Here is a 15,608-nt window from a genome sequence, read left to right on the forward strand (position 1 = left end):
CCCGCTAGTTCCCCGAATGTGGGGAGCTGGTCTGAACCCTGCTGGAGCGAAGTACTCCTGGCAGGGTGGGAGATTCAAGGTCCTGATAATGAACACACATACGTGCAGAAAAGATTTAAATGACCTACCTGTGTTCCTGCTGGTTTCCAGCGTGGTCTGGCCGGCGACTGTACGCCGGCTCTGGGAGATGCACGTGCGTTCCCGCACATGCACAAATCCCTGTTCAAGGCCGCAGATACGTGTCTGCCACCACAACCTGCAGGAAAAGTTGCGGGTCGCAATGGGAGAATTGTGGCCCAAGTGTCAATGACCACCATCAATCAGGATGATGTTTAATATAGAATGCGATATGGGCAGGTGAGTTTTGGAGGTTTAGCTGTGCTTCCAAAAGAATACTGGGATTGCAAGTTGAATGGTTAAGCTGGAAAATTGCTTGGACAGTGGATGACAATGTTGACCCAGGCTGAAGATGGTGGATTCTGTTTTTGCAATATGTAATTGGAAGAAATTAGGTCTCCAAAAATGAATGGGCTCTGTAAGACAGTATTACATACAGTGGAGGATTGCGGGAGGAGGTGGGGAGATAGAGCTGGAGATATTGGTTTTTGCACAAAAAATGATGTGGCTTTGGATCAAGTTGCCAGGAGCAGCATGCGGGTGCAGACAAGGAGATGATTAACCTTGCATGCTTCAAACAGTCCAGAAGTTTAAGTGTTTAGTTAAGTAGTTTACTAATATGAGACTTATATATTGAGAATAAGGTACAGCAACGGCAAGAGTTAAGAAGAATAAGCTGTGAAGTACATTGCAAAATCATGAGAAACATGTAGCACAGTGGTTAGTACAGCTGCCTCGCAGGGACCCGGATTCAATTCCGGTCTTGGCAAAACTGTCTTCGTGGATTTTGCACATTCTCCCCGTGTCTGCATGGGTTTCCTCCAGCTGCTCTGGTTTCCTCTCCCAGCCCAAAGATGTGTAGGTTAGGTGGATTAACCATGGTAAATGCATGAGGTTACAGGGATAGGGCTGGGGGTAGGCCTGGGTAAGTTGTTCTTTCTGAGGTATAGCCTAACCCCACAAACTCATTCCAGCTGTACTCTTAAATTTCAGGTAAAATTATAAAAAGTAGAGGTTTTGATTTGCTGGTTTTTCATTCTGGGATTGGTTGACTGGCCCGATCCTGGACTCACTCAACATGAGTAGAATTTGAGTAGAGAATGCAAGGGAATTGATTTGAGGAAATGCGAGGGACATATCTCTTGCTCTTCTTTAATGTGGAAACTGCCCCTTCAAGTGTTATTTATCTCCCTATCTTTGGTCATGAATGTTGAAACCAATTACAGTGCTGTCCTTACTGCTGTAGCAGCAAAGAACATGGTAGGGATCATTTCTGAATGTATGCTTCATTATTGCCTCATTTGTTGTAATTAATTATTGAGCTACTTGGGAGTTCTTGGCTGCTTCATTTAAAAATTAAACTGCTCTTTGTGATTTACCTTGATGCAATTGTTGTAAAAGTAGTGACTGCAATTTAATGTGAAAATGTTGTGATGCAGAATGTTGTGACATGAGTGGTCTTTTTCCATGGCTCAGGAATTGTTTAGACTTAAATTGTTAATTCGCTATGAGTGCCATTGACAAGACCAGCATTTATTAGCCAACCCTTATTGCTGTTGGGAAGTTGGCCATGAGGTGTTTTAATGAAATGCTGCGGTCCATGTAGTAGAGGTACTCATTCAATAATAGACAGAGTTCTAGAAATTTGAAATGTGATGGTGAAGGAACAGTAATATATTAACATATTGGGATGTTGTATATCTTGGCTATGGTTTGTTCCCATTGTTGCCTTATTCCTAGGTGGTAGAGTTTGCAGGTTTGAGAAACTATTATTGAAGAAACTTTTGCTAATGATATACACTGCAACTAGTTTGTGACAATGATGAAGGGAACACATGTTTAATGGGGTCCCAAACAAGTGGACTCCTTCGTCCTAGATGGAGTCCAGCTTCCTGAATATTATTGGAACTGCATTCATAAAGGCAAATGGAGAGTATTCTATCACCGTGACTTGTGCCATGTAGGTGGTGGACAGTCTTTGGGCAGTCAGGAGGTGAATCACCACGGAATTGTTGTCAGCCTCTCACTTACTGATATAGCCATTTAATTGGCTGGTCCAATTAAGCTTCTGGTCAATATTAATGGTGGAAGATGGTCTGCCATTGAATGTTAAGAGGAATTGGTTTCTTGTTGGAAGTAGTTATTGTTTGCCTCTTATTTGTTTGAATTTATCAGCCTAAGCCTGGTCTTGCCACATGTAAGCATGGAGTACTTCTATATCTAGGGAATTGTGAATAGGACTGAACTCTGTGCAATCATCAGCAAACATCTGCAATTCTGTCCTTATGATGGAGGGTCATTGATGAAGCAGCTGAAGGTGGTTAGACCTCGGATATGACTTTGAGCAATTCTTGCAGTAATGTCTGGGGCTGAGGTGTTTGGCCTCCAACAATCATGGCCATCTTCTTTCCCTAATTCCCACTGACTTTTTGAAATTTCATTTTACCCATTGGGCTAACGCAATTTATTGTTTTCCAAAAATGCCGTCGGTCCCACACTTAACAACATATCACAGGAGGTAAATTTTCAATTAATAATTCCCCTCATCTAGATATGAATCAAAATAGACCTTGATAGATTGAGGAGGATTTACAGAAAGATGTTGAAGATAAATGCAATATATAAGGCTTTTAAATTGTGAAATGATATTGACTGAGCAGAACTTGTTTTTAATGGAGAAGAATAGATTGAAGAGTAATATGCTACAGGGCAATAGAAGGTTAAGTAGACTATATAAAGTATATTTAACAGATTGGTCATGCTTTTTTGACAACTGAAGCATAGAAATACACAACTAACAGGAATACAGAGCAGAATAATTTATTTCACATAAACTCCCAGCAATTGATGTTAAAGCAGTTGGATAAACATTTTAAAGAAATGTTATATAAAGTTAGTTTTTATATTTGATGATTCCATTGTAGGGAGATTCATTAAAATACAGAATTAATGTTTTAATTTGTAGTTGAATTTAAGATTTTTAAAAATCTTACAGTTAAAATGTTGTCTCGTATATGCTATTTGTGACTGTTCTCATTTGGAAAAGTGACTTTTAATCTGTAACACCGCATATGAATTGCTCATGCATTCAGCTTGTCAGCTGTTGGATCTTGAAAAAATTCATCCCCAACTAAAGCTGTATTCCTCATCAACAGCCTGGATATGCCTGAAAATGTTTGCAGGAAGCTGTGAAAAAAGGGCACTCGGTGAAAGGGATAAAGGTCAGATCATCTGAACTGCTACAAGTCTTAAAAAAAATTGCAATGTATTTACTTAGGACAAATAGCTTAAAGGAGGGCAGCAGTGGCAGGTTTACAGGGTTATCAAGCAGTATAGGGAGGGGGAGAAAAGAAAGAATGGGGTCATGATATTTGTTGCGGGATGAATGATACAGTGGTTAGCACTGCTGCCTCATAGTGCCAGGGACCTGGATTCAATGCCCAGACTGGATCACTGTGCAGAGTCTGCACATTCTCCCCATGTCTGCATGGGCTTCCTCCCAGCGCTCTGGTTTCATCCCACAGTCTGAAAGATGTGCCAGTTAGGTGCTTTGGCCATACTAAATTCTCCCTCAGTGTATCCGAACAGGCGTCGGAGTGTGGCGACAAGGGGATTTTCACAGTAACTTCATTGCAGTGTTAATGTAAGCCTACTTGTGAAACTAATAAATAAACAAAATGTAAACGACTAGAAGGATCTTCAGATGAGTCCATTTTGGTTGAACTAAGGAACAAAAATAGAGCCAGTAATGGGATTTTGACCACCCTGATATTAACTGCAATAAAATGAATATAAAAGATACAAAGTGCGCACAATTCTTAAAAGTTCTTCAGAATGCATTTTGTCAGTGTCCAGCAAGCCCAACAAGAGAAGAGACTGTTCTAGACTTTTAGGGAATGAGTCTGGACAGATGGAAGAGGTGCTGTAAGGGATCGGTTTAGTAGTTGTGATCAAAATTTAATGCAATTGTGTAAAAGGATAAAGATTGATCAGCAGTAAACATTTTAATTTGTTGGATTGCTAATTTTGCAAATTGAGATGTGATTTAACAAATATGGACTGGACCAGCTACTTGAATGGAAATTAGAGTCAGAGCAGTGGGAGGTTTCGGAGGAAATCAAGGAGCCAGAACAAATGTGTTCCCATTTTAAAAAAATGGATCTACCAAATGTACACCACACTAGAGCAGGATCAGGAAAAAAAAAATGGCTGGAGTTTTGAGTGGCGCCCAGGAACAGCTGCCCGAGTTGGAAATGTGGCGGTAGTGCTTCTCAATTGCATTATTATCTCACACTAGATATGCAGGGCATGACCATTCTGGGACTGGAGGATCGGCATTTGTATGGTGGATAGGGTGTCAGCTGAAAGCATTGGATGTCCTGGCATTACCTTTAAAGAGCTGCTCCAGTGGAATGCAGCCAAAACCTTTGATGAAATGTCATCGATCTGAAATGTTAACTCTCTTTGCAGATTCTGCCTGACCAGCTGAGTGTTTCCAGCATTTTCTGTTTATATTTCAGATCTCCAGAATCTGCGGTATTTACCTTTTTGACCTGAAAGAGTAGAAGACTGTAACTCTATGAAAGATTGAGATAATTAAGCTGGTGCATGGATTTTCACCTCGCACCAGCTCAGTATTATCCAATGAGAATGGTTACTTTTGCTAATTGTTAGACTTATTTTATAAAGGGAAAAGACTAAAACATTCTGATACATGATATTGTGTAGTAACGCAAATCAGAAGTTGCTTTGCCAGGACAGAATTTGAGTATCGCTGAAAGGGAGGCATGCCACTAAAGTTTTTTTGTCTTGCAGTAATTGGGACAGATGGAAGAATGGCAACTTCAAAGGAAGCAACAATTTATATTGCATGAGAATAGGGTGCTGATTGTTTGGCCACTCAGCTCTGATTGGTTGAGGCATTGTCGTGGAGAATGCACAAGGGAACTATTGTCTCCCACCATTGCGTTAGTACAGTCATAATTCTGCACATTGTAAACCATGTGAAGAAACATATTATTTTATACCATTGCCAGTCATTGCTACTTATGGCCTATGTACCTGGCATTGCATCAGCCCTTGTGTGCAAAGCTCAAAACATAATGTCTAACATAAGATGTGATTTTTGCAATTGGGAAGCACATGAAGAACAATCCTGAGTATGCTAAGAATTACATTAACAGCCAGTCCAACTAGTGTTGCAGTTCACTTATGCTTGCTAGAAGCTACATATATACGTGCGCTGGGCCTTGTCTTCTGCAAGCAGAAACAACGTGTCCAGGCATTCTGCCTTTTAAAATGAAACAAAAGCATAAGGGCAATTGGCCTCCATGGCAATGCTTCAACCAATCATTTGGCTGGTAAACCATTCAGCACCCATTCTCATGCAGCATAAATTGCTGTTTTCTTTGTAGTTGCTTTTTTTGTATCTGTCCTGTTGAGTGCAAGACAAAAAGATTCAATGGCATATGTCTCTCCTAGCAATACACAAATCGAAAGGATGAACAATAAAAAACTTGCAATGGACAAGTATCATTTTGGGACTGGTTTCTGGAAGGAGGGAGCCATTTTTCATACAATCTGAGGAAAAAAAAACACCTTTAATACATAAATTCTTGGTAAGTTTGATTTATCTGACCATGCCAGGATTAATGACTCTGAGTAAACTTCAGGAGGTCCAATTTATCATTTGGATAATGAGCAGTTCTGCAAATTTGGGGAATTCTGGGATACTAACAAAATTGACGGCATTCTGGAACATGGAAAAAGGTAGTTGCCTCATAAATGTGACCTATGATGTGCAACAGTCTGTGGCTAAGTTCGTAAAACTTCTGTCTGTTATAATTGTCTCCAGCTATTGTATGGCTATGCTACCCAATGTACAAAAGCAAATGATGGAACATTCTGAATGTATGGCTAGAGGCTAAATGAAGAATTGAAGATCAAGCTGTGTTGTTTATGGGCAAACTTTTAATTCCATTCTAATTAGGATAATGTGTACTGATACAGACACAATAATTGTAGGATTTGACAGAGGTCAATATTTAAAGTCACGGAAACTGAAGCCTTTTAACTTGACTCTCATTTTGCAAGCAGGATTTGTGCAATATCTGTATATTTGGCTATGCTTTTCTTCAATCATGGATAGTACAAGTCACACCTATTCTTTTTAAAGAAGAAAGCTTTGTTCATTGAACCTTACTTGTACAGTGTGGTCAGACGGCGAGATTTGATATGGATTAAGGAGAGAGGGGAAAAAACCTCCAAACTGTTTTGAATCATTTTGTCATTACTGTTCTCCTGAACTTTTCTCTGACATTTGCAGGTCCGTGGGAGTAAGGGAGAAGTGCTGTATATTCTGGATGCCAGTAATCCACGGCATTCAAACTGGTTGCGCTTCGTCCATCAAGCCCCGACACAAGAACAGAAAAATCTGGCTGCGATTCAGGTGTGTATAGCGATATCACAGAGGCTTTCAGACATGGCGTGTGGTTCAGCAATTGTGTCTCACTTCCAGTGCATGCCATAGAGCCACCTGCGTTGGCGTAGTGCCCACTCCCTACTTTGTAGATTCGCATTAATGTTCACAAATTAGCTTTTAGTTCCGATAATTAGTTGGTATGTACATCTGGGATCTGTAGTAATTATATTCTTCTGAAATATTAAGGTTTCAATAACAATATAATACTGTATTTAATCTGTGGTGTAGTGTAGTCAATACTCTGATGCTTTTAGTCCTAATTTAAAATTCCATATCAGCTGCTTTCTGCCAATGTCAAACAAGATGGGAAATGAAGGCAGAACAACATTGTACTGGACAACACCATTAACTATCAATAATCCCTGTTGAAGTAATGATTATATAATTTTTATGTTGATGCCAACTGAATTATTTTATCCAGAATAACAGCCTGCTTTTAACATACCTATGTGATTAGTTTTCTCTCTGCACATTCTCAGCCACGTGGGGGTAAAATAAACCCTAGTGCAGCATAGCATACTGTCGAATGGTGCAAACAGCTTTTAAATGTTCAAAGCTTAAGCCAAGGTCAAGCTTCTGCAAAACTGGCAGGGATTTGGTTCACTTCTCTCCAGGCTGCCAAAGGTCATTCATGTATTCCCTTCATTGACTTGAGATTTGACACGCCACTCTTTCTCCTGCGCCGCTAGGATTACTTTCTCCCCCTTATCTGGACCACCAAGGATGAATTACTTATACTTTTACTTCAAAAGAGAAATTGAATGCATATTCTGCCATTAAATCCTTTAAAGTCAATTAACTAAACCCAACTATATTTCTGCCTAGTCTTTCACTGCTGTAAGTATAGAAAATGTTGTATGTATTTGTCATTAGCTATTGGAGATTTAATGTCTCAAAAATGCCCATAGTAATGATGCATATTCTGAGTGGGAGAAATTGAATTCCGTGAATGGATGGGATGGTATATTCCATTCTGTTTGTGTGGGGTATATGTTTACCTTCAGGTTGTCTGTCATCATGCCTTTGTTCTGTCATGTGTTTAGATGTGAATATTCAAATTGTCGTATTATATGCTTGCAATGGAATAACATGGGTCATGTAGTGCATTGATGGTATCAATGTAAGTTTGTAAGTAGACCTTCCCAATGTGTTGCAGCTTATCTTTATGCTGAAGGTACAATATTCCGCAAGGAAACATGATTATGCTTACTGATGTGCAGATAATAAGACCAGAAGATATAGGAGCAGAATTAGGTGATTCTGCACCGCCATACGATCATGACTGATATGTTTCCGAACCCCATTCTCTCGCCCTTTCCCCATAATCTTTGATTCCCTTAGCAATCAGAGCTTATCTATCTCTGTCCTTAATGCACTCAATGACTTGGCCTCCCCAGCCCTCTGTGGCAATGAATTTCACAGATCCACCACCCTCTAGCTGAAGAAATTCCTCCTCATCTCCGTTCTAAAGGGTCGTACCTTTACTCCGAGGCTGTCACACTAATGGAAACATCTTTTCCACATCCACTGTCTTTGAGTCTAATGTATCTGATTACATTTGCTACAGCAAAAACTCGAGGTAAAATTGTAATTCACTTGGGGAATAATTTTTGTACTTTTTTTGTGACCGAGGGGTTAAGTTGCTATCAGAAACCACATAAATTTATGAGTCTAATTCTTCATGTGTGTACACGAATCTATTTGGCCCCTTACCAACCTGACACATTGATGGCCTTTGCTACCTTCAATAAGAAAAGCCTTCCACACAAGCCGGAGTAATGAAATATTAAAGATTAATGGCACAAGAGCTATTTAGTTTGAAGTTAAAGACAGCCTTTATAAAAATATATTTTTACTGAAAGATTAAAGATAGTCTCAGTCAGCACTTAACAAAAGAGCATATTTGGACTATCTCCACTCCACAGATGAGTGAAAAATTGGATGGAAGAAAAGCAGAGGCCTGTTTGGATAAGCAGCTTAATAAATTAACATTTTGGAGAGCAATTCAAAGATGACAGCTTGCATTTACATTATGGTGTTCAGAAATCAATTATTTATTTCAAAGCAATGAAAATAACTTGCAAAATTTCAAGGAGAAATCCCTTTAAGATTACAACAGATGAGCTGATGACAGCACTTGCTGGTCAGTTCGACACACCAATTTATTTTTTTTCCAAGGCCACAATTCAGTTTTGACCTCTGAAGGTCCTGCTGCAATTGCTGCCACAGGAATGCTGGAGATTTATTGCAGAGGAACTATTAAAGGGGATACATTTCTACATCCTCCACCTTTTACTTTTTTATGAGGAAATCATTAGACTCCCAAGATCATCAATCCTAGTTGTGTAAGACTGATGTTGAATCTATCTCTCCTCGCGTGCATATTGTGCTGCTATGCTGAGTACTTTGTTGTGACGACAAATTCATGTTAGTAAGTCCATAAAGTAATATGAATCAGAAACTTAAGCTACAGATGGAAGTGTTTCATTTAAAGGTGCTTAAATTGATGAGGGATTATGATACTATTTTTCACTTCATTCTGGATGAAGAGATTGAAATTATTTCACTCTGGATGTTAAACCAGCGGCTCTTTTTTTCTCTGCCTACACAGTTATGCTTAAGGATGCAAATTACTTGTGTTTGCATTTTCTAAACAAGACTCTCTTTCAGTGTTTTGTCTCTCATGCTCCCTTGAAGGTAGTGATGTGGGGTTTCACCACAGCCAAACCGTTCAAGATATTACCTGATGTTTGCTTGTGAGTTTTTCAGCAGGGGTTATTGGGTGATGGCCAGGGGTTGGAACTCTGACCGATTTTTATTCTTCCCTCTTATTACCTTGGGTTGTCAAGAGCATTTGTAGCCCCTAGACTGACCGAGATTATCATCCAGCCTAGAGTAGGAATTGAAATTGGAACTTTCCTTGCATTTATAATTCAGTGATTTCTCTTGATCTTATAATTTTTTTTATAATTCAGTGTGGCACCATTTGAGGCTTTTTTTCAAATGGAGCTATCAGGACAACTATCAATTTTCTCTAAATATGACCCATTAGCCTGATCATGATCCATGATCATTTCAAAAAATACTTTCTTAAAAAAACCATTTTGTCTTGAAAGATATGATAAAGTGGCCTTCAGTTTGCTCACTTTATTGTCCTTTTTTATTCATTTTCTCACAGAGACTTGTAAAATCATTTCTGTTATGGATTGACTAATCAGCTACTCAGCAATGAGACCTTGTTAAGGCTGGTGTATGTGTGAGAGGGGGCTCATATGAGTTTATCTAATTGATATTCCTCTTGGCCTCCATTTGGTACCTCTGTGAATATCAAAAATTCACTTTCAGTTGTTGTTCCAGTGTCCTGCACATAGCGCATTGGTGTTCAATTTTCAGCAACATCTCTCTTCCTTGTTTTTAATCAGAATCGTTTTTCTAGTTTTTGCTGCTTACTAAGTAGAGGCAAGATGATGCAGAAAAGAGTTGGTGAATATATAATGTGAAGAAAAGTTTGTATTACAATAACTTCAAAATACTTAATACATTTATTATGATGAGCAGAAGGTTGTTAATACTAATTGCTGTATTTATATATTGCGATTGTTTCAATGATCTGTTTGTTTCAGGAAAATTTGACAAGCCTTTTATCTCTTGCATATGCATTTGCCATTGACTCCTGGCCACAGAAGCAGAGAGGAATTTTTGCCTTTATTGTATAATGTATAATGTCCCCGTGGAGATATCTGCATTTTACAACTGTCAACACAGTTCCTGCTGTCATAATAATGAATAAAAACTGAAGCAACACTCCAACTCTTTAGGGTGTTTTCAAGAGAGCACAATCTTCTCCTTACAGGAGTCCACCTATAAACTATTGCAGTCAGCAAACCCCTGATAACAATGCCAGTGGATGACCTGAGGACTCTGCTTGGGCGGCATTTTGGTTAGCATGGCTACCTCACAGCATCAGAGACCAGGTTCGATTCCCAGCTTGGGTCACTGTCTGTGTGGACTCTGCACATATTCTCCCCTTGTCTGTATGGATTTTCTCTGGGTGTACTGGTTTCCTCCCCCAGTCTGAAAGATGTGTTGATCAAGTGCATTGGCCATGCTAAATTCACCCTCAGAGTACTCGGAATGTGGCGACTAGGGGATTTTTAGTGTAACTTTATTGCGGTGTTAATGTAAGCCTTACTTACACTAATAAATAATCTTTAAACTTTATGAAGAACAAGCAGCCTTTTGCACGTTGGAACAATCATATTAGTCTAATGCTTGGGTTGAGTTGCAAAAATATACTACGTATTTTTTATGGTGTAGATTGGTGCCTATGATGTGCTTGTGAAAGTTGAAAGAGAAGAATTCTGAGGAGTTGAGACCAGTGAGGAGTGTGTGGCGCTTTGGTTAGAGAAGGGGGGCACAGCCTTAAAACAGGAGTGTTCTGTCAGTGACAATAACTAGTTACAGAAGCTAGCACAGAAAATATAAATGGAACAGATGTGAATAGGCTGTGGATTTGAGAGGTCCATTACCAGGAAAAGGATTACATTCCATACTAACCTGTTTGTTCCTTTCATGTTTTGTTGGGTATCAAAAGGAATAAATTGAGGGAGCAACAGGGACTGCACTGGCATCACAGAAAAAGGCCCAATCACCAAATAAAAGATAATTGGCTAGATTTTTCTCTTGTTGGTCTTTGAAAATTTATCAATGACAGCAGCAGTGGTAAAGCCATGTTCTGTTTTCTTCTTGTCAAGGAAATATGACATTACTATTTGTGAAGAAATTATTGTAACAATACTTCTTTAAATTATCCTTTCTGTACCACACCTATTACACCAATCCACATCATGTTCCTTTCACTCCCCTCATATATCACCCCATTCCATCCTTCATCCCACCCCTCCTTCATATCACCTCAGCCGGCCTGCAATACCACCTTCCCCCTACACCCCAGGCATTTTAGCAGCAACACTGTTGTTAACCGCCACATAGTGGAGGACAAGGATCAGCGAGAGCCTGGGGCAATAAGAGAGCTAGGCGAGCAGTCAAGGCTGTAACTGAGACTGGGAGTGGTAGAGGCTGAGATCAGTAACCCTGGCCAGAGAACAGGAATAGCTGGAGCTTAGTAATTAAAGCCAGGAAATAGTGAGAGTTAGTGACCAAGGTGTATGCTTTGGCCCACCAAATTGAATCACCAATTGATCAGAGAAAGTGGACAAGCAGAACCTGTATCCCCTGCATGGATTATAAATAAGCATATGGTTAGCTGAATGCACCATCTTTTTGCTACGTTGAATAGGTATGAAATTATTTATTTTGATTTTCATAAACCAGGAACGCGGTTGGCCATTTCTCAGCCATATCGTCTTTTGTGCAGAATGGATTATTATTTTGGGGGGGGAGGGGGGGATGAGGTGGGGGAGTTAAGGTTGTGTTTCTAATGATGGGATATAATATCAATAAAAGCTGGAGAGTTCTCTGGGAGCAAAGAAATTATTAAAATAATCAAAGGACTTTTTTCAGTTTCAAGAGAAAGGCTCTTTTAATTCTGTGCTCGGCCTCTAATCCCTGCTACCTTCAACCAGCCATTAATATTCAAATAAAGGATATTAAAGCACAGTGATGTTGGTGTGATGCCAAATGCTTTATTTCTTAAAAAATCAACAGCAAGTATATTTAGTCCATTATTTTTGCAATGCTTATGATCTGAAGTTGATTGATTCCCATTAAATACACTTCAAGTTATTTATTTTAAGAATGTATTTATTTCAAAAGTATATCACAGCTACAAGTAGAATATGAGCAAAGTATCAAAAAATGTTAATGATTGCTTATTTTACCTGAATGTAAAATGGAGTAGTGTGTTTTAAAAGTTATTTAAATTGGTTGTGGTTGCAACATAGAGTTCATTCATCTTGGTGTTGGGACAAAAACAGTTCACCAGCAGCTGTGAGTTAGATGCTGAGGTGGCCAGCTGTTGTTTTAGTGTTGCTGCCTGATGTGGAGTTATTCAAGTTTGTTTGGCTGTCCTGTCATGTCTTTAAAATGTTGATGCATTAAAACTTTCAGCCTCACATCAGCCTTTTTAGAAATATTTCTGTTCCAGCTCAGTGATCTCAACAAACTGTTACGATCTCCGAAGAGACTGACAACTTTCAAAATTCCTCAAACAACCAACATAAATAACCGAAGGGCAAGATATTGTGTTCAGATACTTACTGTAACAAACAAATTTAAATCAACATAAATCACGCTATACTTCGCAGGCAACTAATACCTCGAATAAAAAAGACAAAGTGTATTAACTAACTAACACAATCGAGATATGTTTTACAACCCCTTTGGCTGCGCACCACACTGATGACAGATGTGTAGCCTAACAAGAAAAACTCTGGGCTACTTTTGGCTCCCTAGCAGGTTCACCTCTCCCTGCTGTGCTAGGTCACAACTTCCAGTGTCCTTCAAAAGTTGTTTCACTCAGCCTGAGACTTTCAGATCTGACTTTCACCAGCAAGGCCCATCTTAGTGACTCCTTGTTCCCTAAATCTCCGAAATTCCTGTCTGGTTACTTCCCTTCCTTTTGAACAGATAGCAAGCTCTAACAAGTGGCCTGCTTGTCCATAGCTGTAGTACTTTGTTCCTCTACACAGCAGTAATTGCTTTCTCTTTCTTCCTCTCATTCTGTTGCTGTCTCATAGTTGTTCTTTCTGTGAGTTGTTGTGTGATAGTATACAAACTATCAATTGATTTCAATACGTTTTGTAGCATTTTCACCGTCATGGCAAACAGACCACGGAGGCATTTCTATAAGCTGGAATGTTTCTGAAATTCACAATGTTACTTTGTCAAATGGGACATGTTAAAACATAAACATCTTATAAGGTCCAGCATTTGTAACATAACCACTCAATGGTCAATCCTGAGATTTGTTTATATGTTGTTCACTTGGATGGTTAATTAAATTTTTGCTTTTGAGGAAAAGGTATGGAGTGTGAATCGATCATGTGAAGCATGAAACTTTTGGGCCATTTGAAAATCGTGCAGAGTTTAAACAGACTATAGTTTTGCTCTTCAAAGGTTCATAACTTGCAGTGTGGCAATTAAAAATTTATGGAGGAGATACAAACAATCTTGAAGGGGGATAAGGTTTATTTAAGTGTTATGATCTGAAGTTCTTTCAATCTCCAGTCCTTTAAAATTGGAAAATAGAATGACATTGTAGCAGTTTAAATGTGCTGCTAGAATAAATTGATAAGATAGACCGTCTGGTGTAGCTTTAAAAAAACCTGCAGTTCCCTTGTCCCTGCACTTTCAGTAAACTTCATTGTTCATATTTTCCATAGGCTATAATTACAGCTGAGCCCATTGTGAATGCTTGGTTGAGTTTCTAAAGGTCTAAAACCTCTTATCCCAAGTGGCATATCAGTTCACATTCAACAGATAGTTTTAAGAGGCTGTTGAAGGATTAGCAGTTTTTGATGTGGTTACTGACTAGTGGTTTGGTTTTATAATAGATTGATCATTTGAGATTTAGATATTTTGAATTAGAACTTGTCGTAAATAAAGAAAAAATGCATTAAAAAAGTGATTTTTTTATCACTGTGGGATGTTTTAAAGTGCTGTACAGTCAATAAAATATCTTTGAAACTTAGTTGTTAAGTAGGGAAAAGTTGTAGCTAATTTGCAAACTCTTGTAGACGTATAAACAGCAATGGCCCAAGTGAACAGTAATTTTGTTCGAATGTTTTCAGTTGATAAGGACTTTGGGAAAACTCCCCTGCTTTTCAAATAGTGAAATGGGATCTGTTATGTCCACTATCACATTCCTTCAATAGTACTGCACTGGAGAACCTACCAAGATTGTGGGCTCAAGACTTTTGAGTGGGCCTTGAATCCACATATCTCTGACTGAGAGGTGAGAATACCACTACTGAGGCAAGGAAATGTTAAAATAATCATACATATAAAATACACAAGGAGTAATAAAAGCACATTTTTTGGTGCAAAATTGCTTTTCGATTAACATGATCTCAATGAGTGATTCTGAGAGGTGTCTTCATGCCATTGCCACTCTGCCTCAGTCAGAGATGCCGTGCAGTGCAAATGTCAGTGCAGCACTGAATAGTTCTTTGTGCAATGACTAGACTGGTACAACAAGTGGGGGGGAAAAATGCCCTCACCAGTGAGTTGACTGAATAACTCCTAGCTGCCATGGGTGAACTGATTCATGACATACTGGAGAGAAACTCCTTTTTACCCCTATTCTCATTTTTTATAATATGCCATTCTGTGAATGCTGAACGAAAGAGACTTGGAAGTGGAAAAGATAGAGTTGTGTAAGAAAGCTTTGAAATATTTCACCAACCCCCTCCCTACAGAAATAGGAACTCTAATCTGACATGTCCAGCACACACAGTTTGGGATAAATAATTTTATTAAACAAATACTGTACACGTGTATTTGAGAAGGGTTCCAATTCTCCTTCAAATGTCTTAAGTTCATGAGATGCTCCCTGATAGTTTAACTAGTGTAATGCAGAAGACCAGGAGTGTGCAAAAATGGATGTGCAAGTTCCCTTCAACTATGTATTTATTTGGAAGGGTGTTTCTCCTCTGCCCAAGTTTTCCTCCAGTATTACAGAATGGAGATGTTCAGTTTGTGTCCAAACAGGGTTTTGTAGAAGCATTGGGTGAGTTGGAGGGTTCTTGAAGGTCTCTATGGATGAGGAGGTCCAAGTTGTTGCTGATTAGAGTCAATTCTGTACCTGTTGCTTAATTCCATTGAAGGAAAGAGAAGGACAATATCTGAGAGGATATGTAGCCACCAGTACGGATATAGAGTTAGTGGGTCACTGTGCATTGTTTCATTTCAAGCACACCCCCCTCCTGTGGAACCCAACCAAGGACAAGAACATTTCTCTTAATTTTGCTTGTTTTTCATTTTTCTACTTCATCCTCTCCCTATATTCTAAATAATAGCACATAAAAATAAAGTGAGGTGCTTTGATTGT

At 39.0% G+C, this 15,608-nt stretch overlaps 1 protein-coding gene across 3 annotated transcripts in view; it reads left to right on the forward strand.

Annotated features, from left to right (window-relative positions):
• prdm5 (PR domain containing 5) overlaps nt 1–15,608 on the forward strand; it is a 274,967-nt gene that overhangs the window by 10,961 nt on the left and 248,398 nt on the right. For all 3 annotated transcript variants that reach the window (XM_080199169.1, XM_080199189.1, XM_080199178.1), the window contains exon 3: nt 6,443–6,565. In XM_080199169.1, coding sequence (XP_080055295.1) covers nt 6,443–6,565 — 123 coding nt within the window. The remainder of the gene's footprint in view (nt 1–6,442; nt 6,566–15,608) is intronic.

The sequence above is a fragment of the Carcharhinus amblyrhynchos genome, chromosome 1 (genome assembly GCF_965287045.1).
Source record: "Carcharhinus amblyrhynchos chromosome 1, sCarAmb.v2.hapA, whole genome shotgun sequence".
Classification (NCBI taxonomy): domain Eukaryota; kingdom Metazoa; phylum Chordata; class Chondrichthyes; order Carcharhiniformes; family Carcharhinidae; genus Carcharhinus; species Carcharhinus amblyrhynchos.